General features: G+C 38.0%; 1 protein-coding gene across 2 annotated transcripts in view; it reads right to left on the bottom strand.

The window, feature by feature from the left end:
- Positions 1-16,056, bottom strand: part of Atf6 (bZIP_ATF6 domain-containing protein ATf6) — an 80,426-nt gene extending 64,370 nt beyond the window's left edge. For both annotated transcript variants that reach the window (XM_083110045.1, XM_083110046.1), the window contains exon 1: positions 15,716-16,056. In XM_083110045.1, the coding sequence (XP_082966171.1) occupies positions 15,716-15,848 (133 nt within the window). In that variant the 5' untranslated portion in view covers positions 15,849-16,056. The remainder of the gene's footprint in view (positions 1-15,715) is intronic.
- Between the last annotated feature and the right edge of the window lie 10,119 nt (positions 16,057-26,175).

Below are 26,175 nucleotides of genomic sequence, written 5' to 3'. Positions count from 1 at the left end.
AAGGTTCCTGTACCGTGTTTAAATTCATCCGAAAAAAAAAGGTTGCTGGACCGTATTTAACCCTAGGAGTACCGCATAAAATATATAGCATCTGGTACCGACCCTGTATTAAAAATTGTGATATTTACCTGGGTGAAATTTAACAATAAGCAGATTTTGATTTTAGAATCTTTATTTTATGTGATTATGTTTTGATTTTTTCATTTATTGCACTTCATTACGTTTTATTACAATTACAGTTCTGCTATATTCTGTTTTATTACATTATCATTAGTTACTTTATTTATTTCAGTTTTGCTACATACACATTCATATGTTTTATTACACTTCATTCAGTTTTGTAAAATTATTCTTTTGTTTTATTACATTTTTTATTGTTTCTGGTTTTATTACACTGGTACAAGAACTACTGCACAGTAGGCAAGTTATTTACAAATCTATGCACTTCCCGCAAACAAAATGTGACTGTTGCATGCATACAGGTTTCTTTCATTTTGTGCAGATTTGATTGGTTTTCCTATCTGCCTTCCACTCGCAAATAGAGCATCTCCTTCGCTTCTTGTCTAGTGCTGGAAGTGGAATAGGATTCGGCTCAGCCGAGGATGAAGCACCAGCTATGTCAGCAAGCTGTTTCCCTAGTTCGATAAGGAACAGTCGACGCTTGTGTGATTTTCCACTACATTAGTCCCCATTCAGTGACATCCACACAACAAAAGCATTGAGGGCACTGATATCTATCACATTGTAGAAGATCACCATTGGCCATCTTCTTGTCAATTCTCTTCACAGAAGAGCAACGAGCCATTTGGTCCATTGTATCGACTCCTGACTTGGTGCTAGTGTAAGAAAGGGATGACTTCTGGCTGTCTCATTGAGTTGCTCTCATCGATGTTGCCTTTGGAGTGCATGGTGCTGAGAATAACAACTGCTTTGCCCTTTTTGGGACAGTAGGATGCAAGCATTGCGTATAGACATATGAATTCAGTTATGGGTCTCAGAGACCCGATTGGTACTCGGAGGGTTAAACTGATCCGGAAAAAAGGTTCCTGGACCGTATTTAAATTCATCCGGCAAAAGCCCTTAACTAGAACATAAATTGAGGGCAGTGTCTTAACAAGAAAATAAAATAAAAATATGGCTGTTAAAAACTTAAGCAATTGCTAAAACCAATACTGCCATAGGCTACTAACAACAAGTAAAACTTGCGTACTGTCTCCGAGGATAAAATCTCCAGTTATAGTCAAAAAGCTCAGGCTATAAAGGGGCACTCAGCACACATAAGGACAAACACGGGACAAGAGCCAACATAGGAATATAATGGCCGTGGGTCCAGGCGCCAGACCCTAGTTGGCCTGCAAGAAACAATTACCGGGGTGTACTATATGGAAGTGAGGTTGACTTTTCATTGCCTTAGTGAACATATAACTGACAAACTTTGCACCAAGGGCTCCCGACAGGCCAATCTCATAAAGAAAACAATAACCTTTCCTAATAATAATGCATGCACAACAAATTAAGTCGACGAATGACTGGTTTCATTTTCAGGTTTTAATTTCACAACTTTTCCCGGCAGTTACTTTCGGGATCCCTCTGCCGCGAAGCACGATTTATCAACACGACCGAACCTGGCAGCGAAAGGTCTATCGCTTCTGGTGTTCTTCATGCAACAGGAAATGAGTGCCCCCAAATAGAAACAACAGCCACAGCACAGCGACTGATGTGTTTCGTATATCGGAATCAGCATTTTTATAATACACGTGTAGCATGCCGAATACCTGCAACGTCAACCATTCCCAGAAGTAGAGCTGTATGCAGATCAACATCACTGCAGCGTAAATGGTAGGCGCTTGGCTGCCCATGGGATACCAACCAAGAAACCCAGCCGCGAGGGTAGTATGGAAAGCACAGATACACAATTTTTAAGCTAATATTCCTCGACCTTTCTGATGTACCCATGGTGGAAACTGAAATGAGAATTCTCCTCCTCTGATTGTCCTCCGCGGGGAGGGTTGTTTGACCCACTTGGAATAAGGGAAAAAATATTACTCCTCCTTCCTTTTTATTCTTAACTGTCTTGTCTCCCTTTCCATGTATCTTGCTTTGAGCTTTTCACCTTTTGTTAGCTTGATCGATTGATTTGGCTTATCTTACTTCGCTTTTCTGCCACTTTTGGCTAATCGTGAAGATGAGGATGGGTCATGATATGATTAAATTGATGAAGGGACACTCACAAAGGACACCTATGCCCAGGCCGGGATCCTTGGCGTCAGTTTTATTACCTATTCGTTTGTTTTTACTATTTCTTTTTCTATGTTTTATCTCTCTTTCTCTCTCTCCTTCGCTTCCCTATGTCTCTCTCTCTGCGCGCACGCATTGTCTCGCTTCTTTATCTGCACTCACGTTCCCCTTAGCTTGCCTCGTCTCTCTCTCTCTCTGTCTGGTTTCTTTAATTCGCTTCCTCTCCCACACACACACCTAGGAATATGCTGCATATTTTGTTTGCAGTGATCGCAGACTCAATCCTTTAGTAGCAATTATGACTTTGTGCTGTGTTTCTCGAGGACTTGTAGCGTCAAAACGAAACGTCAAACATGGAATAATTTCGTTCTTTGAAACAAACCTTTGTTCTTGGAAACTTTGTTGTTTATGCTATACATATATGTTCAGACTCTAGATGAGATCGAGACGAGACACCTCTCGTCAAGTTTTGTCTCGACTCTGGTCAATGATTACATATTCGACTCGATCAAGCAGTATTGCCATATCACAATGAAGCCAAAATGAAGTGAAAAATCAGTTTCATGGAGATATAGTAACGAAATCGGTGTAACTGTGACAGACCTAGGTTCGAATACAACGAAAGGCATGTTCAAATGTGTGTCTACAGGTCTATACAGGAAAAACGAGCCCGGAACCCCTCGATTGCAGGTGTCGTTTAATGTACACGGATGCTTTACGCGAGGAGAGTAAACAAAATTCACAAGCGTCCCATATTCTTGGGTGCGCTCGACAAGTTAATCACCTGTGGGATAAATTCACGCACTTTCATAAAGCCTGTGACACGGCATTCACATGCAGCTGTTATTTCCCTCGAGCTCCGAATCTCTGGATGAACACTTGCGTGAGCTACTCTTATCGTTTACAACTACTCTTCCTGTCTTCAGTAGCGAGCACAGCGGATGTCCTTGAACACCTTTCTAAAGCTCTTTTGGAAATATAAACCGGTAAAAGATTTCCTAACCTAAACGTAGCAAAGTCAGGTACAGTGGAACCTCGATTCTACGTAATTCAAAGAAAGAAAAAAAATGAGGGAAAATGTACAAGTCCAGGGAAATTTTACACCAAGTTGTTTTACATGAACAACGTAAGCTGAATGTATAATGAGGAAACGTGTAAAATCGAAATTCAACTGTATTGCACGTTAGTATGCAGTGTATTTGCATTGTCAGGCTATTCGTGAAAGTTGACTGTCCTTATTCGTTTTCGGAATGTCACATGCTGCAGTTCATGTGCATTCTGAGACATGCAAAACAGCTAAACTTTCAGAAAAAGCCGATGTAGAGCCGTTGTATGGCGTATGATACCAAACGGGAAGATTCCCAGCTTCTCGTAAATGGGGACTTCGGGCAACCATAGGGGTTAAAGGCGATTTGAGTGAGATTAGTGTTTATCATCTCTACCGAAACCAAGATAGAGGTGTTGCGTTCCACGTCAAAGCCTCGTGTGTGCTTTTCGTTCGATTTTACTATCTGAACTTCTTCGTTATTAAGTGGATTCATCACGACCTAAGTGCGATCTTCTTACAGCAGAACTGAGACGATGAAAGAATAAGCGTAATGTTATAATACTAATAAGAGAGAGAGAGAGAGAGAGAGAGAGAGAGAGAGAGAGAGAGAGAGAGAGGAGAGAGAGCGCAGAGGTAGAAAAACACAGGGCGCCTGAATTTTCAAATCCAACTCTTTTTTTTTTTTAAAAAAAATCGAATTCACCTGAGTAAATTTACATTACTTTTTTAAAAAAAATAATAAGTACAGCATATGTTTTCTGTATCATGTACCATTACATCAGAATAATAAACATATCTTTAAAAATTTGTGCACTATTGCTAGCCGAATTTTAAAAACTGCAGTGATAATATGGTAGAGTTGGCCATATACTAGAATGTACTGTTATACCGTTAGAGCTACTCCAGCGCAAGAATAAATTACTTTTAATACAATCTTGTAATAATCAATAACATATTTTAGTCACATTTCAAAATATGTAGCTTTATCTTAGTTGAATTCAAGGCTTTCTTGGCCCATATTTGGAAAAAAGCGGGCGACTGAGAATAAGACGATGGCCTGAATTATTTTTAGTTTTCTCTACTCATGGATATAAGCGTAATAAATCATGGGCAATGTAAATTTATGCACAGTACGTAGTTATGGATCTAATTACAGAAGGGAGAACTCTGAAGCCTGCGAGGAGTCCATAATTGACCGAATGTGGATATGAAACGTCATAAATAGATACCCCATATATCAATGACGCTTTATCAACACTACCTAATCCAGGCTTTATCGACTTCTGCCAAGCTTCCAGCTTAAAACAGCAGGAACTCGCAGCCAGTTTCCTAATAACATTAGAAGTCAACTTCAAAGGAACTATCAGCCACAGGGCAATGAACGGAGTGCATGCGGGTCCACGACAATGAGGGTGGGGAATTCACGGAATTTTCCGTCTGAATCCGGAATATCTCCTGAAGACTCAACGAAAGTAATATTTACAAAATGAACGTTAAGAGTTGACTCAGAGTAGGCGAAGGGAACGCTCTCGATGGACTTCTTACAGAAATATGATACCTCACCTCACACCAGAACTACCTTTGAGATACAAGGTAAACCAATCTTACAACAGGCATTCAGCTTGTTAAACGAAAACAGAATCCTTGTACAGTGGGATGCACGAATATTACAATGTAAATTGTACATTTTGATGCAATTCTTGAACATCGCATTATGAAAAACTGAATTACGTAGTGATGGACAATTGGCATGGTAATATTTATGCATCCATCTCTACGGTCGTCCACAAATATCCGAGTACATATAAAAATTGACCATTACCATGCACAATCACACTGATTTAGAGACTAAGCTATGTCAACAAAGTAGCTATTTTATTTCCTCAATTTGTAGCGGAATCGCCGTAATGTGGTTAGGATTTCACTTTAAACTGCTTGTGTAGTCCCGAGTCTGAGCATAAAGTGAACTTTGAAAAGGATGCCTATTTGCTCATATGGGTACACTTTTATTCTGTGTAAACCAACATGTTATTTAGCATCCTTTTAAGTCCGCCTTGTGCACAGAAAGGTAAATTGGGACTGGACCCACAGTTAAAAATGGGATCCGAACCACTACGTGCATCGAACCTGGTACTCCTTGATTACAAAGCAACGGCGTTACCACTACGCCATCGAGCGACATGCCACTGAAAACCCAGTAAAATGACCATGGGTTATTTATATCCATGTATCTTCTTGGGGCAACTGTGCGTCAATGAACATTAGCCTTAAGCCGTATCGTGCTTGCACTTATGTGTAAATCACGTGCAAAATATGAGCACTTTTGAGTGAAAGATCGCGACAACGGAGGTTCCTCATTTTGCATGTATCTGGTTTCTGCCTCTCTTAGCTAACCTCAATGATGAGGATGAGTAATGATTAGAGTAAATTCATAAAAGAACACTAACAAATAACAATCCATGCCCAGGCCTGGCTTTTTGGTTTAAGTCCACTTTTATGCAGAGATAGGAATTGGGATGGGACCTACGTCCTACAATTTTCAAAGTGGGATCAAAAGCACTATGTGCCTCTGCCGGGTATCGAACCAGGGACCTCTTGATTACAAGGCGACATTACCACTACTTCATCGGGGAGCCCCTACCCGGGCTGGGACTTAAACCACCGAACTTGGCTGGAGAGTCCTGACTTGAGGATGGACTTTGAGAACATCCTATCATCGTATCAGCATCCTCATTGTCGTGATTAGCTAAAGAGGCAGAAAAACATTATCACATAAAATCACTGATAAGTGCATTGTGACAAACAAAAAAAAACTAAAGTTGGTTTTAAGCCCATATCAGAACTACAGTGTCTCCGCTTGGAATCATCCTTTTGAACTCTTCAATGAAAGGCATATCAAACATAATCTACCATTATCAAACATAACCTATCATTTCATATGGAAGAACAAACATTTTGAGCAGGAGAAAATCAAAAGAAGGAAATAAAAAGTAAATATATAACTTGTCACATGAAGTAATGGAGAATGTGTAGACTAGGTCCCATACATTGGCAATTTTGAACATAACGGAAGTGACTATCTAAGACAACCGATGTGGCCACCAGCTGGAAAGATAGGTTTTCGTTCAAGTTTCGACTGCAATAACAGAAAATGCTTTCATGAATGATAGTGCTGGTGAGAATTTTGAATTTGAATTTAATTTTTAAAAAGGAAGCACTTACCAAATTAATTTTATGATACTGGCAAGAGGGAACTAAAGTTTAGATCCAGTCGTCGTCAATTAATTTAAACTAAATTTTCAATTTATAACAAGCCTAGACATAATCGAACTAATACTCTCTATGATTAAGCAACACTTTATTTATTATTATTAAATTTCAAAGATACATATTAATTGTTGCATGAAGTTAAAAAAAAATAGAAAGCTATTTATGAGTAAAATTGTTGGGATCAGGGCATCAACTTTTAAAAAACAAATCTACTGGACCGATAGTCCTTCAGGATTTGGCAACTTGGCTTCTTTCAAGACTGAGTATATTTTTATTTACACTTATATGCATGTAATAATTAAAATCCTTTCCTTACTATTGTTCTTTTAATCATCGTTACCGTTTATTTTGGGTTACCGAGGGGTGAGGTGGGGAACATGTCTGTAATATGCCAATATGTTACAAACATTATCCCCAGATTATCGAGGGCAATGCAACCTCATAACACTTTTACGCCAATTTAGGTACATCTCCCTTTCGTCATTCCGCAACAATAGGGCTTCGTCTTGCATTTCTTGTTACGTCAACTGTCACCGCACCTTCCCACGTTCATCTTTTGTCACCCTGGCCTATCGGATAGCGTTCTTTAACTTGACGCCGAGAAATCAGCCTTTTCAATCGTGGACCACACAGCATACGATCGAGCAAACACAGCTCTACAGGGGGAAAATAAAATCCATTTTGGGTGAAAATTAAAATTTTGATACTATGCTATTATAGGGTTGGAGTACTACTTTCGAACATGCCTAATTCTTGGGAAAACCTCTACAGTCCCGCGTAAATCAGCATCGAAAAATGCATACACAGGAACAACAATCCAAGTCCACTGTGCAATAGAAAAACAAAGTCAGAATGTACTTTCAGAAATGAATAAAAACAGCTGAGTAGAAAACTGTTTGCAAACCTGCTTGTTTTTCACATTGTCAAAGAGTAGTAGGTAACTCTATTGTTTCCACAAATTAGTGTTGAGAAAAGGGGAACCGGAAAGAGGATTGCACGTTTCAACTTGAAAATGAGTGATTCTAATGATTGTCAAGGCAAATTGTCAATTTTAATCTCTATAATTTGTTTAATTGTGATGCCACAGGAATTCTTACTCCCCAAAAATTGCACCTGATGCACAAATATTACACTAGGAATTATAGTGGAACCACAAGCAATAGAACATGCACACACCAGTGAGTCCTGTGCATCATACTCCTGTGTAGAGGGAAGGGGTAGAGTGAAGCAGACTTCCTTATGACCCAAATTGTACGGATCGAGGGGAAGGTGCACGAATTAAAATTAAGTGATTGTGATTAACAAGCCTGGCTATATATCTGATGAAAAAAAGTTCATACTTTCACCACCAGGTGCAAATGTGGTGCTGCGACTTAAAATTCCCCTACTCAGCACCTTGTGGACTGTTTGAAGCAAGGGATTACAGTGAAACTTGGTATAGAGGCTATGGACACCATGGAAAACTGAATGCTGATGAAAACATAAATAGTGCAAATGTGGCACTGGAATAGCAACAACTAGAAATTGGATGCATGTCTATTTTTAGTTTATGTCAGTACACAAGTGTTCAAGATGCATCTGGTGGCATATGCATACTTTGAGAATGGTATTGCAGTTGTCTTGAAGCCTTCGACTGGAAGCAAAAATCTTTCGAATTGCACTTCGACTGCAGCACCAAAAACAAGCAGTAGATAAAAGTGAGAACATATTGTCATAAACATTTGTTTTTAACCATACAAGTCACATAGCATTTTTTAAAAAAAATCTTCATAGGGCAAAACCATGGTGAGGTGTGTGACTTTTGTACAAAAAATATGAAAGTAATATGTTCCTAATTCATATATTTGTGAATAAAATGACTTGCTTTCCCTAAATTATTTTGGCGTGAGGGCCATATACTGACCATGGAATATTCCAGCTTTTGTTCGTAGAATGTGAATTATTGTGTGGAAATCAGTGTGTGGCGCCATTGTGCAGTGAAAAAACATATTGCAGTCATTGACAAACAAACTCTGTGAAGTGTTCATTAACCACGTACACTACGTTAGTACTATGTTAATAGTCAATTATATTGCAGTAAATCTTAGCAGTGATATGTGAGTTGTTTCCACTACTTCCGAGAGCTGGAAGGAATTATTTGTGGTGTTAAAAGTTAGGCTTTAGGTGTCTACTTTATCATCAGAATAACGTTGTTTCTAACTCCCCCAGTTTTTGTCCATAGATTTTTGTGACGTGTGTGACAATATTTCAGTATGCAACTGAGAAGCTCATGACTATTCTGTAAAAGTGCCAAATAGGAATATTTCTTTATTATCTGGGTACAGAAGATCCTATTATTGGGTATACATTATTCTCAGTAAGTTTACCAGAATATTTTGCTAGCTGGCAAACCCATCAGAAAATCAAATAAAATGCACCATTTTGAAAAATAATAAGATTGAAAAACCTATTTTTTAAATACCTACATCCAAATTAACAAACAAAACAAATTCATATTCAGATCTTTAATTATCAAATGTCAATGTTTTGATATCTTGATAGGGAAACTTTACTTTTGGTTGTGTGGGTTCATTGACCATGGAATCGTCCTATAGCTACTTATATTTCCACACATTAGAAGAACTACAATCAACATTTGGCTGACTTTCAAATAAAGGAACATCAAGTATCAAGACCATACTTCACCCCCGACTGCTTTTTGGACCTTTTGGACAGAGCCTCTGAGTAGGGGAACTTTAATTATGGCAACCTGGTATTTGATTTTTGTTACTTAGCCTTTTTTAACAATTTTGGCTAATTGCGATGATGAGGATGAGTGATGAAGGAACACTAACAAAGAACACTTATGTCCTGGTTGGATATACCCATATGAAGCACTTAAAACTCCAAAATTATTTTGTGTACATTCACATAAATGCATTTTCTATATTCTAGCATCTGAAAGACACTATATCTGGATATATGCACATTATATTATCATCATGTACAGTTAGATGCACAAGTATCACCTAGCTATTGTACATTACTACTTTTATACATTTTTCTTTTACATCATCCATTTTTTTTAAGGAATGGAATTGTACCGACACTGGTGGTCAACTTCATAATCATTTTGGACTCAACTTCTGACTGTGTAATTCCATCGCAATAATAATACTTGTATGTTCTCCCCACAAATTGAATTTTATACATAAGTATAAGTACAGGTTTACTAATTATGTATTCCAGATTCTGTGTAGAACATTTTTTCAATTTGTATACACTAGTGTGAAGAGTAGGCACGTATATTCCAAGCTAGCAAGGCTATCTCCGAAGCCCAGATGAAATACAGGAAATAATTGACTAGCAAATGTGACTGAAACTGCACTCTCAAATAACGACTGCAGGGGAAAAACAAAAGTTTATAGGCACTTTTACGTTAGACTATCGCCAGGCTTCATCCCGACGATTCTTTCTTCCAACCACCGCCTGAAGCGGCGGGGCTTACATTCGCTGAAGACACCTTGTCTTCATTCTTCCCAATGGTAGAGCCTCACAGCGATGCTAATCAGCATTGGATTTTTCCCAGGAAAGGGAAATTTTGAAACAAAACTACTATTACAGGAAGAGGAAAAGAGTGGCATGTGATAAGGAATTTGTCCTCTGGGCCAAAACAACACTGTCCCACTGAACACATGCAGAAGCAAGAGGCCACTGACTTTCAATCAAACACGCTTTACAATAGTGACGATGTTTTGAACCACTTGGCTGCTTTGTTTATGACTGGGGTAAACTGACTGGCCGGGGATGACAAAGGGCAGGTTATTTTGCGAGTGGAAATCACATAGAAGGAAGTTTAAGAAAATTAGGTTTCCTACTGCATGGATTCTATTTAGTATATTGAGTGAGAGAAATAATTAACAAACTATTGACAAAACAATTTACTCGGCTTTTGTGTACGGATAAGCTTCAAATCGTGAAGATGCAGGCCTCTGGCATCCCAAAGAAGAGAAGAATGGATTTGATTTGTTATTTAGCATTGCCTTTCTTCCTCTTTTGCCAATCGCGATGATGAGGATGAGTGATGAAATTGATGAAGAGATATTCACAAGGAATACCCATGTCAATGCCTGGATTTGAACACGGGACCCCTGGCATCGTAGTAAGCTGTGCTAATAACCATTTTACCACACACTGTTCAAATTAAATATTCAAGGTAAGAAGTTTTTTATATATTTTCTTCTCCCACATAGGCCTTCATAAATATTTCACAATATGGGCCTCTATATTTCATAAATAACCGTGAAATATTTGAAAAATCTCCGTACGGTTTCTATATTAATAAAACAGTGACATTTTAGCACAAGTTTTGAACCTAGCATACACCACTGGTGAAGAGGTTAGGTGGATTGGGTTGTGTTCTTTTCATTATAATTATGACACTGAATGCTGACACAAGGATGTATTTAGCAGTGCCAGACCCCCACCCCCAAAAAAGACTTATCAAGTACTAAATTTAAGTAATGAAAAATATATTTGTTTAGCCTCTGTTGTATAATTTCTTCTGAACTTATTTGAAAACAAGGATTATATTGGGATCATATGGCTTTGAAGAACAGGAAGGATGTATTTAGGGGGTCCGGACACCCCCCTCGCCACCCAAAAGACTTATTAAGTACGAAAATTAAATATACTCGTTTAGCATTTGTGGTATAATTTCCTCTGAACTTATTGGAAGACAAGGATGATATTGGGATCATATGGCTTTGAAGGACAGGAAGGGCATATTTAGGGGGGAGGGGGGTCCAGGGGTCCGAAAGACTGACCAAGTACTAAAAAATTAAGTAATGAAAATATTAACATTTGTTGCATAATCTATGGTTATTAATTCCCTCTGAACGTTTTAGAAGGCAAGGATTATATTGGGATTATATGGCTTTGAATGGCATTACAAAGAAGATTTATGTACACTACTACTCAAAATAATATGCATAAAATATTAATCATAAACTTACTTTTCTCCAACTACATGCAACATCATTTTTGTTATTCGATAAATATTCAATTATTTGTCTATTTCACATCATTGCCAGGGCACTTGTTTTTATGTAAATTATTCCGATCATAACTACAGATAAGCTACATAATGAATATGTGCTGTTATATCTCTATTCTTATACAGTATTTTTACCTAAAAGTGTAATAATAATATAATATTAATTTATGTATTGTAATTAGTATTAATTTGATTTAATTATTGGTATATATTCAGAATACCCGAAGTATCTCAGATTACTTTAAAATCCAGCACACTCACTAATTTTGGTCTCGTAATCACGAATCTGCAGTTAAAAATTGGCGGTCATGCCTACAAATTGCAAAATAAGCTTGTCAATTACAGTTTTGATTCTCCATACAATAATATGGAAACAATGTTTCTGATATGAAGACGTCTTCCTTTCTGCACAACGGTCTTGCTACCGTAGTCATAACACAACGTTGGTCAAGTGTTGTGCAATAAGTGAGACCCATTGCATGGAGCGTTCATTTGCATGCGAGAAAATGGCATCTTGCGTAAAGTTGAAAAATATGTTTACACAACAAACCATTCATGGTAAGGTTAGGTTAGGCAAGCATAGTAAAAAATAAGGATGACTGTAAACATAGTTTTGAAACGCTAATCATTGCAAAAAATAGTTGTTTTCTTCATAAATCAATGGTGTTTACTACGTTCTCGGACCCACTTTTTTCGACTTAGTTCGCAATTTCTAGACGTGACTGCCAAATTTTAACTGCAGATTCCAGCGGCGTATACTCTGGGTCATCTAGGTAATCGCAGATGACCCGGCTGTATTTATTATTATTTTTTTAAAAAATATATACATTTTTTCGCAATATTCTTCCAAACCAATTTCGATGCATACATTTCTTTGCTTCCAGCGTGCGAATGCTTCCAACCGTTTGCCGCTGAATGTCCAGGAACCTTTCTCCAGCCCATGGTTCTAAGATCATGTTTTAGCCGGTCGAATGACATCAGGTAATCTCACCCTGACGTCATTCCATCTGCTTCCATTACAACCCTTGGCAAGAAGGGAGGAGAGGAAAGAGGGGGAGGGAACACTGCTTCTAAGGCATGGTGATTCCGTGGCCAGGGTAACCTCCTTCTTGTGAGAGTCCACCAGTCGCACTCTCCATCCCCAGAACCTTTGCCCTTCCCTCCGCTGGCGACAATTGACCTCCTACAACCCTTCTCCGAAATTCTCTCCCGAAGGCTTTTCTTTTTTAGCTTTTCGCTAAACATAGAGGGTCACTATTTATATTTTGAGCCTTGGCAACACTGATTGAAGTTAGGTGCAATTTGATGTTTGCACGGAATCGTCTGGCATTATTGACCATAACGTACTTCAAATGTTTTGTCAATAGCTTGATTTGTGTTGTTTATGTTGCCTTGGAGATTGCGTGACAACAATAAAATGGAATTAACTCGAACATTTTCGTGCGATGATTTTTTACAATTTTCGACGTGGATTATCAAGACAAGAGTGCATCGATCAACTTACTTCCACATTTGGCGATGAAGCCCCATCCTTTGTCACTGTGAAACGCTGGTATAACGAATTTAATCGTGGCCGCCATTCGTTCACCGACGAGATTCGCAAAGGTCGTCCAAAATCAGTTGTTGTTCAAGAAAATATTGATGCTGTGCAAAACCTAATACTGCAAGATCGTCATGTGACATACTGTGAGATTGAGGCAACCATAGGCATTAGTTCCACCAGCATATATAAAATATTACATGATCATTTAGCTGTGAGAAAGGTATGTTCTCAATGGATCCCACACAATTTGACAAAAACTCAAAAAGACGCTCGCGTCAATTGGTGCAAACAAATGCTCAATAAATACAATCGTGGTGCTTCAAAAGACGTATATAAGATTGTAACAGGTGACGAATCATGGATATATGCATATGAACCGGAACGTAAACAGCAGTCGACTGTATGAATGTTTCAAGATGAACCCAATCCAACAAAAGTTGTTCGCACTCGAAGCACATCGAAACAAAAGGTCGCCTGTTTTTTCGGGAAAACTGGTCATGTGGCAACTGTGCCTTTAGAGGAACGTAGAACGCTCAACTCTGAATGGTGCACAACAATTTGTTTGCCAGAGGTCTTCGGCCAAATACGGAAAACAAACAAACTCTGTCGGATCATTCTTCAACAAGACAATGCCAGCTGTCACACATCTCGTCTAACAACCGACTTTATGAACAGTCTAAAAATCGAATTGATGGGTCATCCGCCGTACAGTCCTGATTTGGCACCCAATGACTTCTTCTTGTTCCCGAATGTCAAGAATAAATTGCGTGGACAACGATTTTCGTCGGCGGAAGATGCCGTTGATGCGTTAAAAAACCATATTATGGAGGTGTTTCAAGAAGATTGGAAAAACTGCTTTGACAAATGGTTCGAACGAATGCAAGAGTGTATTGATCATAAAGGAGAATACTTCAAAAAACAATAAAGCAGTTTTCAATGCCAAATTCCTGTTTTTTCATTGTTAGGCTCAAAATATAAATAGTGACCCTCGTATAAGCTGTGTTTTTTATGGCAGGGAAATTTCTCAGGAACGGGAATTTTGGTTTCACAAATTGCCTTCTGTAAGGGAAATAGAGAAAACATACCCGGTAGAGTGCGAAGAACAGGAATATATGAATAACATGGGCAAACCAATTCTATGCTAATTTTCACTTTACATTTGCTTCTGTCTTGCGATTTCTGTTACTTGAACATACATTTATCAAAAGGAAAAAGCTTAAATATTGAAGATGAAACAAACTAAATTAAAATTCAAAGCTTAAGCAATTAAAGCACCTATATTTTGACTCCCCCCATTCTTGTATTTACAAAATAGTGATTGTTTCTTCTCTCTAATCTTCAAAAGCAGCTAGAATACTTCTTTCACGGAACTGAATATTTTTTAAAGGGAAAGATATCAGAAATAAATTATATATATATATATATATATATATACTTATTAATTTAAGTTGCTATATTCCGCCTGTTTAGATTAATAGTGATGAAGATGAACGAATTAAACATAAAAGGAACAAACACATCAGGCACGTAGCCAGCTGAAACCCCCTCCCCGAAATCCTACAAATATCTAATTTAAAAAGTGTTTAGTGGTAATTAATTTTACTTCATTAGCAGGATTAAACTGCAAAATACGTTGTAATAATCTGAGATTCATCTTCAGGACTTCTAGCCCCACTGTTTCAACTTTATGTGGTGACTGCTAATAAGGTATGATCCCCACCCCATACCGAAATAAAATTCTGACTCTGGCCTGCAATGATTCGAACTTTCACACACAAAGACAAAAATCGGGAATATGTGAGGCATTTTCGCAAGCAAATTATGACAAAACACCATGGTTGACAGGAAGTATAAGTGTTAATAAGCTATTTTGTTGTCCGTGCTTACTTTTCGGGGCTGAAAAGAATGTATCGACGTGAGGCCGATACTGTAATCTAAACAATCTTTGCAACGCTTGTGCCAAACATGAAAAATCAAAAAGTCCCATCACGGGGACGAGGTATGCCTACTAGGTTAGGCCTGTTAGGTTAAGTTGCATTAGCACTCCTTTCGTTCAATTTAGCATATACGGACAATACGAGAGCGTATTGTGCTCTCGTGCAGAAAGCAAAAGCGGCAGCAGCAATAGCGCGTCTGAAATATATTTTCGTAGAAAACCACATGCATTCGCATTAAAATGCATCAAAACTACATTCCCGAACATCAACAACGCTATAGAAAATGATTTGCGTAAGTACTTTCTCCTGTAAATTTGAAGAAATCCGTCTCCGGTATAGGAAAGTGTTACCATAACTTTAAAACTGGAAAGTGTTTAAAATCAGCATGTTACATCATACATCAACAAAAATAAATAGGTATATAAAAGAAGTGAGAATATTTTATCATGGAAGAATCACATTTCTACTTGTCAAACGTGGACACAAGTGCAAGAAAGTAATCATGTTTGACTGAAATTGATTACTATGAGCATGTAAAATATTAACAAATATAACCGTCGGTGGTTGTTGCCAAAGTGCGACGCCCCACGGGCGATAAATTAGTACTACGTTTCCAATGTTAAAGGTTAAAATATCGTACTTACCGCTTGGAAAATATCTATCACTGTCAAGCACTGTTGAAAAGTCACTTGTAAAATAGTCTAAACTAACAGTATCCATGATTGACGAATTTTCTGTCATACTCATTTGGTCGTGTCCGTCTTCTGTGACAAGCATCGTCAGAATTTCCTTTCCTTCTTATAATCTCTACAACTGCTTGCTGATATACCAAGGGAAACACATTTCACTACTTGACATCCGATTTTACTCACAAATTACTTTGAAAATAAAAAACATTGTTCAGTAGGACTACATTGTAAAAGCAATCCGTTGCTGTTCACCTGTTTATTACAAAATTACGGAAATCCACAGACTGATAATATGATGATGGACCCTACTCACAGATCACTCGTTCTTTCGCATCACCGATCGTTGCCCCATCTCTGTGAATGCTGGAGAACTTCTTGACGAAGGCAAGAAGATCCGCCGAAGGTAGGCTAGGGGGACTGAGACAATCCCAACCCAATGCATAAGTCGGACCTCGTACAAAATTAGCAACTATATTATTAACTTTTCTTTCTACGAACCAGATTTTTTGAGGCATATTAATACTTGGTGTTAATAATAATTTAAGTACTGCATGAATCTTTTTTAATATTAAATTCCCCTCACTAACAACCTAAACGTGATATTATTTACCTGTATCTGCCAATATCGCAATCCTCTATGACGCTTTACATAAAAAAGAAGAGTAAAGTGCTCCCCTGTGCTTAGCACCACGCCATGAAGGCGTATAGGGGATGTGGGGGTAACGCCCCACACTTTCTTGATCCGGTCGTGAGTGGGGGTGATGTGATCAGCATCACGCCCCTGACCGCCTTTACCCCCCCCCCAGGGTTTCCCCCAGGTAGAAAAAAAAAACATACCCATGTTATTCGATGCTGGGTGGGCGTCGGGGCCGCTTCCAACGTTAGAAAAGTTCCCGGATTTGAACCGGCCGGGGATTGAACCCGGGACCTTTAGCATGGTAGTCAGACGCGTTACCGACTGAGCTACCGCGACGCTTTACATTAAAAATTAAATGTAATTTGCGTCTAACGGTAAAGTAGAAATGATTATTCCACACTCGCAATTAAAAACAGAAATGAGATGCTAAATAACTAAATACAAACTTTAGGCGCTTACTTTGTGTGACTGAAAATCATGTTGGATTTTCTTGACTTATGTAGTTTCTGATATTTATTTTTCACATTTTTGTTACAGTTGCACACACAAGAATCATATACGCACCAAAGTGACTTATGGGGAATCAACCTCCCCCCCCCCCCAACCTTTAGACTTAATTTTCTTGGAAGAGTCATTATAATTATTTTGGCCCATTTCCCTACTGATAAAACAATCAATACGTACAGTCAATCATTGCAATTAAAAGTTCGGAACCAGAACAGACAATCAGTAAGAGATCTTGTATCATCTCTGCCGAACTGGGGGTGATGTGATCAGCATCACGCCCCTGGCCGCCTTTACCACCCCCACACACACACAGTTTCCTCCAGGTACCCACTTTATACGATGCTGAATGGGCGCCAGAGCCACTTGAACAGGTTGAAAAAGTACCGGTTCTCCCCAGCCAGGGATTGAACCGGCTCTCTCACATAGCAGTCAGACGCCCTAAAGACTGAGCTACTTCGAAAAGAAATTATCATACTATATAAAGATAATAATAACCCACGGTGCAACAGCCCTTGGCCTATCTCTTGACTACCGGTCTCCCTACCACAATCCTACAGAGAGGTGTGAGTAAACCCTCAGTTTTTGTAGGAGATATTCGACACCGGGTTCGGAGACTGAACTCATGCCAGCCCGCAGTCGGGAGTCCAAAGCACAGCACCTTAGATCATACGGACATGGAGGAGGACATATATAAAAATATTTCTACTAAAACTAGAGAGAGCTTCAAGTTTTCTTTTTGAGTACTTTTCCCATGCACAAAATATGCAGTTCCCAATTCATAAATAATGAAGTCACATGAGTGTATCGTGCCATTATACATAAAGCGTAAAATGTTTGAAGTGATTACAATATTCACTCCCACTCTCAAGTTTCTCCGACGAAATGGGAGACAAGGGAAATCAATACTATATGTCCAGTGGCAGCGATTAGGGGGGCAGTTGATCCCCCCACCAGTTTTTGCAACTTTTGCCCCCACACTATGCTAAATCTTATCTGCAAAGGGTATAAGAGTAATATACTGTCTTTGACCCCCTAGTTTTGGGACCCAATCGCCGCCACTGCTCCCTAGGTCTTTCTTCAAGGTTCACATAAATCACTTTTTATGATGACAAATAATATACAGTTAAATGGTTTTAATTTATTTTTGCTCCAATGTGTCGTCTGCTGTGACCTTACTAGTCATGCAAGGTTGTGTGTGGATATCTTGGCTTGAGAAAGTTCTTAGAAACCAGGATGAAATGTTACAGCAAAAATAAAATAAAATCCATTTAAAAAAATAAAATCCATCGCCATTAGCCAAAAGTAGCAGAATGATAATTACATATTACTACACTTCACATTCATTCAAGTGTCACCGTAATTTAAAATGCAATTTGTAATGCAACATTTCATATGAATATTCGGCCTCCTAAATAGAAAACCAAAAGTTGTTCCTGGCTTGTTAAACCAAACGGATGTACTGCAGGTGGTACATGTGGAATTATTCTTGAGCTGGAGCAGTTGTTGTTCTCTGCTTATTCCTGTGTTACTTTCATTTCTTGAACACCTCATGTGGAAAACAGAATGAATGATTGAATGAAGTTGTGAAGAATCCTACTGCATCGCGGAATTCCTTTCATGTCCTCACGTTAACAATATTTCACTTTTTCATGGATCATTGTTTTTCCTTGCTCCCATCATGTTAACATTTTAATAGATTATTGATTTACTTTCCTCTAGTGACCTAGCTAGCCAAAAGTGGCAGAAAAGCAACATTAAATAAGAATTCAGAGATAAAGTAAGTTAAAATGCTACGAATGGTGGTTTGAAAATTTATTTCAAAATATCTAGAAAAAGTCAGGGAATTCATTTCGGCAAAATAATTCTCAGGTAGTGATTTCAAATGTTGGCAGGGAACTGTCTTATGCGTAAGAACTTTGATATCAGAAATAAAACAAGAGAATTCAGGCAAGTCGCCTGATAATATTTGCATGAGCACGTGAACACTCATGTATATGTTTTAAAATACGTACATATTAAATGCACACACACACACACACATATATTTATTCGAAAAATCCTTCTTACACACAATTTACTCTTTCACATCTGATAACTTTTTTTAAAAAATAGGGAAACTTACTTCTCAACGGAGGCACTTATTAGTAACTCTATTAAGGCTTGAATTTATTGTATTATCTTTATATTTATATATAACTTATTGTTTTCTTAATAATCAAGAAGAATCTTATTTTTGCTTATTATTTATTTCATTTTGTGTATGTGATGGGGCCCTTGGCTTGTCTATTATAGTATCAGTTACGCGTTGGTAACACTGACTCCCCCGGTGGCCACACACCCCGAAAATGTTTACTGCTGTGTGCGAACATATGGTGGTGCGGGCCCTGATGCAAGTGGCAATACTTCTTGCATTCGGCACCAGAACGCAGCATATGAAAGGCATGTCTAGGGGGACCGAGACTGTCTGCGCTACATAGTTGCATAATGTAGAATTTAATTTTAATTATTTCTCTTTATTGTTATTAAGTGTACTGTGCATCGGTGTGTAGCATTCAATTACTTGACCCACAGTGAGAATTTTATTTTTTTGTGTAATATCTATATCTAAATTATAGACTTCGGCCGGTCATCCTTCAGGAGCGAGTTCATGTGCAAATGTATCTATTGCAAACAAGACTACTTACTGATTTGCCCGAATAAGTGGCTAAACAACACACACTAAACATGGACTTTCTTTAGCCACTTATTCAGGCAAATCAGTAAGTAGTCTTGTTTGCAATAGATACATTTAAAAATAAATAAATATATAAAAAAAAGGTAAAGTGCTCCCCTGTGCATTGCACCACGCCATGAAGGCGTATAGGGGGTGTGGGGGATATCTAAAAGAGAATTGTTATTCTTTTTTCATCGGACAGTTCTTGTAATTGATCAATTCACTCGAATGCATGGACAGGCAAAGGACACATCCTGGGCGTTTGTTAGCATTTGCACATATACAAGCAACTCGCTTCCAAAGGACTGCTTCTGGAACGATTCGTTTCGTGCAATGCATAAGATCAAGGATGGTACATATGTTTGATTGATTGATTTGGTGTTTTAAGTCCACTTTATGCACAGTAAGACTAATTAAGACTAATCTGGATTGGATCTATAGTTTTAAGTGGGATCCGAATCACTATGTGCTTCTACCAGGTGTTACTATATGCTTTAAATCAGTGGTTCCCAAAGTGTGTGCCGTGGCACCCTGGGGCACCGTGATTGACTTACAGGGGCACTGCGAAATGATCCGATATTTTCACTGAATTGTTAGTCAATGCTATGAATGTTTCAAATATGTGCTTATTTAGTACATTTTTTTACATATGAAATGTTTCTGAATTTGAAATACGTGTTTAGGCATGTAATCTTACAAGTAACTGAGTGTTCTTGTAAGTGCTAGAGGGGGCTACATTCTGGGCAACGTGGAAACATCTTTGAAACACTAAGGGCACAGTTTGGGAACCCTTGCTTTAAATGGTTGAAAATCAATCTCTCTGAACCATGGCAAATTGATGCTAGGAGGGAAAATACGAAACACAAGGGAAGAAGGAATATGAGCAATGTCAATCATAAGCATTGCAACAGAGTTATTGTGAGTGGGGGACATTCTGTATAATACCCAAATATCTTAATACACAAAATACATTTTTTCTGGACTGGACGCATCCTCTGTCCCGCTATCGATGCACGTGCTTTCAATGCTGAATGAATGTCGTTGGTTAACATATGGTCAGTGTAATAGAAAGTAGATTGCGAAGTATGGTAGTCTTGTGTTATACATACCCGAGATTGCATGTTATACTAATTAGTTTGCACTAGCCATTACTAATTGTAAATTACGTCATTAAAAGGGTGTTAATTGAATAAAAAATCTTGTATTACTTCAAACATAGTGTGATTCTTGGGGGAAATTGTTGAAAATAAATAGAACTGTTATTCTTACTTTTTCAATTGAAGATGAAGTTACAAGGGAGAGGAGTAAATCTCCATTGAGTATAAAAATGTTATTGTGAACACCCGTATGTGAACCGCACGCGACGCCACAGAGAATTTCCAAAAAGTTTGCAAAAACATACAAGGTGTACAACTTTGCTTTCGCCGTTTTTCCCCAATAATATGACGCTGGAATGAAAAACATTGCTTACCCAGGCATTATTCAAAGTATTGTCCATCGCTGGCCACTACTTTCTCCCATCTTTCGGGCAGCGTACAAATGCCATGTCTAAACAATTGTTCATCTTTGGAGGCGATCCACTTTTTGACTTCTTCATAAGATCGGAAGTGTTGGTCAGCCAGTTCATGAGCCATCGATCTAAACAGGTGATAATCAGAGGGAGCGATGTCTGGAGAATAAGGCGGGTGGGGTAGGACGTCCCATCTTAATGTTTCCAAGTACGTTTTCACCACTTTGGCAACGTGGGGTCGTGTGTTGTCATGCTGAATCATACCAATGGCTTTCAGACGTTTTGAAATGGCTTGCTGTGTCACTCCCAATGATCGTGCCAATTCTTCTTGAGTTTGACGCGAGTCTTCACTCAGCAATGTCTCCAATTCTGCATCTTCGAAAACTTTCTGTCTTCCACCACTATGCCGGTCTTTGACGTTAAAGTCACCGTTCTTGAAGCGTTGAAACCACTCACAACAGGTTCTCTCACTTATAGCGTCCTCACCATACGTAGTGGAGAGCATTCGATGAGCCTCAGCCGCAGTTTTCTTCATATTGAAACAAAAAAAGTAGAACCTCCCGCACGCAAATGGCGAGAATTTGGCTCGTACACTGACATTTTCAATCGCGAACAACTTCACGATGCACACACCACTCGACTAATGTTTGAATGGGGTTATCTTGACAGAGGTCCAAGCTAACTGCGTGACGTCTGCGATCTGCTTCTTTCGACCGCTACTTCCTGTTGTTGCCACCTGTCGGAAAACGGCGGAAGCAAAGTTGTACACCTTGTACCTTGGAAATTGCATACTACAAGTATTGTATATATTTTTAAAGAAAATAGTACAGCGTGTTTCAAAAAGAATATACGTATTTCGCATGCATATATTTATTAAACTTTAAGACATACGAAGATGAAACTTGACACACATACTTACGAACCTCTCAAGTTAAGATTAAAGATGTTCAATATGTCCTCCAGCAGTGACACGAACAATATCACATCGATACTCAAATTCCTCCCATACTCGGGTAAGCATGTCCTTCGTCACTGATCTTACGGCAGTACGGATCCGGTTCTTCAACTCTTCCAGGTTCTGTGGGAGTGGTGGTACATAATGAAACCCCACAGGAAGAAGTCACAGGGTGTCAAATCCGGTGACCGTGGAGCCCAGCTGATACATGCTAAGTCGCCAGCTCCTTGACGACCAATCCAACGGTTCGGTAGAGTTTCATTCAGATAATCACGCACTTGGCAACTCCAGTGAGAGGGTGCCCCGTCTTGTTGAAAAATGAAGTTGTCTTCGTGCAGCCTCGGAAACAACCAGTTTTGTAACATAGAGAGATACTGCTGACCGTTAACCGTGTTTCCATCAAAGAAGAATGGGCTGTAAACAGATGATAGGGATATCGCGCAAAACACATTCACTTTGGGCGAATCTCGTACATGTTCAATGAATGCATGTGGGTTCTGTAGGCCCCAAATGCGAACATTATGTTTGTTTACCTGACCACTGACATGAAACGCAGCTTCATCACTAAACACGATGCGTTGTACGAAAGTGTTGTCATTGTCAATAGCATCAAGAATCTCGTTACAAAATGCCACACGTTTGCGTTTGTCATCAGGACGCAGAGCTTGTAACAGCTGTACCTTGTACGGCTTCATAACCAGCCGACGTCTCAAAACACGCCAAATTGTTGTTGTAGGAAGCTGTAACTCCCAACTGGCACGAGGAGTTGATTTTCAAGGGCTACGTTGGAAAGCAGTTTGAATTCGTGCAACATTTTCTTCAGGAACACGAGGGCGGCCAGGACTCTTTCCTTTACATACACATCCTGTATCTACAAACTGTCGATACCATCTGCGAATGTTCCACCCATTCGGAGGATCAATTTGGTACCTCAACCTGAAACGTCTTTGCACTGTAATCACGGAATTGCACTTCGAAAACTCGAGAACACAAAATGATTTCTGCTGCGGAGTAGCCATTTCAAACAACTGACGGTTACCAAGCAAAACAGAACACAACTGACATCTAGCGGCTAGTATATAAACTAGACTATGTATTCGTTTCTCTAATAGCCGAGCCGGGGCGCAGCGATCGATAGTTTAGACAAAATAATACTTTGTAATACGTATATTCTTTTTGAAACATGCTGTACTTCGCTCCATTGGAGCAAGGCTGAAGTCAACATTTTTGAACTTCTCAGGGCAAAATCAGGGATCTACTGAAATGTTAAAAATGGTTAACCCATCTGCTTACCTAGTCGTCGAATCGACGGGTTCCCGATTTTCATCATGTAGTTCCTTTTTCATTCAATAGATGGCAGAGGTTGTATGATCTTTCAAATCTATGACGTGTATGTTTGTGCTGCTAAGTTTTTCATACCATTTCAAGCGTGTTTTGTTCAGTAATTTCTCATGTAAACAAACCTTCATTTGTTACGTCTTGCAAACATGTTGTAGATGATTCTGCGATTGAAAAGTTGCTTTTCAATAGCGATGAAAAGGAAAATGTGGATTTTGGAAGGGGAGATGAACACGGGGGTTCATTTTATGTTAGTGAAATTGAAGAATGTAGTGAAAGTGAGGAAGAGGTGGCTGTGGCAGGAAAAATATAAAAGGTTGAGAAATGGAAATGGAATGCAACGATGTGTGTGATCAAATTTATTAGGTGAGTTTCTAATTATCTTTCAAGTAAACTGCATATGTGCATACTTATTACTATACTTCCACCTCAATATATAAAATTTTCACGTAAATTGCTTGGATAGTTTAAACAATATTTGACATCTTGTCTTGCTGTGCAACCTTCACGGGAGATAGCCAAATTTAAATGGTATTTCATGGCAAAAAAAATTGGCATTTAAATGGTAAGCGGATGGGTTAACATGGTGGCAAGAAAGAAAATCAATGATCCATTAAAGGGCTAGAAAAGGGGAGTATTACAAATACATACAGCTACTGTACTTTTATAAAATTACCTGATATTTCCTTATCTTTGTAAATTTTTTCCGACTTTTCCACATTTTCCAGGTCAATGAGAATCATATTTGTGATATTAATCACAATACTCATTTTCTTGTTCTTGTAAAAAAAATACAAGAATGTTTAATCACTGGCTTGCATGGGTAGTGGAGATTTTTCTTGAAAATGTTTATTTAAGTTTTACAAACTGCACTCTTTTGAAATATAATTAGGAAGCACTTCCTCTTACAGTATAAAAACAATATCTTCTATGAATGTAATACTCTTCACCTAATATGTAACAGAGGAACATCAACCTTTATTTCATTATTGACTTGTAAAAATGAAATAAAAGTGAATTGCAGCTCCAGCTCTAAATAAGATGGAATTTGTTATGCATTCTATTACACATGGAATTTTAAGTGATATTATTACTTATTTGTGGTCCATTATGAAAATGCAGAGAAAACCACTCATAAATACTGTTCAAATACATGTGATAAGTAGGGGCATGCATATTTCGTTTTTGACGAAAAAACGAAATTTGAAAAAACACATTGTAGTGTTAATTTTTCATATTTTTGAAAGGTGTGAGATGCATTTTGTGACCATGTTTTGTCACGAAATAATGCGAAATGAACTGCAAAAAGCGAAATTAACTCAAACACGAAATGTAGGGTTCATTCACCGATGCGGCACCTTCCGAGGTCTGGATTATCCTGAGAGTTATGCAATTCCCGGAAAATTGATTAATTCTGCTGTTAACATTGGAGAAACAAAATTGATTCCTTTACACAGAAATAAACTTAATACTCAGATAACTACATAAATGGGCTATTAGAAGTAAAATGTTAATTCTGTGGAATGTTTATAAATCAAATTTAGGATTATATTCACAATTTTAAAACCAAAATGTCTTTTTATATACCACTTTTGATCCAATTTTTCACCGCTATAACACCGATATTTTATTTTATTTACTGCTTTTGAACCCGAAATTGACTCAGTTTTTATACCAAAATTTGTTTTATTTACCAAAAATATGTGCCTCTAGTGATAAGTATGCTTTGTGTTATTCTTGATCAGGTTTCTTGAAGTATATAAGTAGAGGCACATATTTTTGGTAAATACCGTACTTACGCATATATAATGCACATGCGTGGTTTTTGATAGGGAAAAGTGACAAACAATTATATCTTGTATAATTCAGATGCAAGAAATGGCTTTGTTAGTTGTACGAGGTGCATGCATGAATTCCGCCAGAACGGACTGCTTTTGTTAGTGTAGCAGAACATAACCTTTAGACTCTTATATGCAGTTTTGCTAATTTCCTCTACTTTTTCTTAAAAAAAAAAAACCTTTTAAAATATATACTTTTTCCATGACTAACGTAACATTTATAGGAGACACATTCAGGGCCTTCAAATTAGCAGTTAGTTGCAAAAGATTTCTTCCATTAAGCCATTTATTTACACACTCCAAATATGCCATATTATTTGGCCAGTAATACATTTTAATTATTATTTCCTTTTTCCTTTTCTTTTCTTTCAGCAAAAGATTTCTTCCATTAAGGCATTTACACACTCCAAATATGTCATATTATTAGGCCATTAATACATTTTAATTATTATTTCCTTATCTTTTCTTTCATCCAAAGTACCATAAAATTCAGAATGTTCCTTCATTTTGTGATGAGTTCATTTCAACCACATATCAGTATCGCCATCTTGAATGGAATACTATTTCCATATTCAGAAACTACAGAATTTAAGCTTTACAACTATGTATAAGATGATAGGGTTCCGTAAACACACAAAATCATGTACGGTTTCATGTTGGCTGCCCGAATTATTCCGTGCATAATATGCACCACAGTTTTTGGGGACAACAATTTTGGAAAAAAGTGTGCATTATACATGAGTAAATACGATATAAAATCAAAAATGTCAGTACAAAAACAGAGTGAATTTCGGTTTCAAAAGCAGTAAATAAATTTTGGTGTTATAGCGGTGAAATATCGGATCAAATGTGGTACAAAATGAAATTGTGGTTTTAAAATTGTGAATATAATACTAATTTTGATTTAAAAACTGCAC

Source organism: Lepisma saccharinum, chromosome 23 (assembly GCF_977018435.1).
Source record: "Lepisma saccharinum chromosome 23, izLepSacc3.1, whole genome shotgun sequence".
NCBI lineage: Eukaryota > Metazoa > Arthropoda > Insecta > Zygentoma > Lepismatidae > Lepisma > Lepisma saccharinum.
This window is presented reverse-complemented; position numbering and strand designations above follow the sequence as displayed.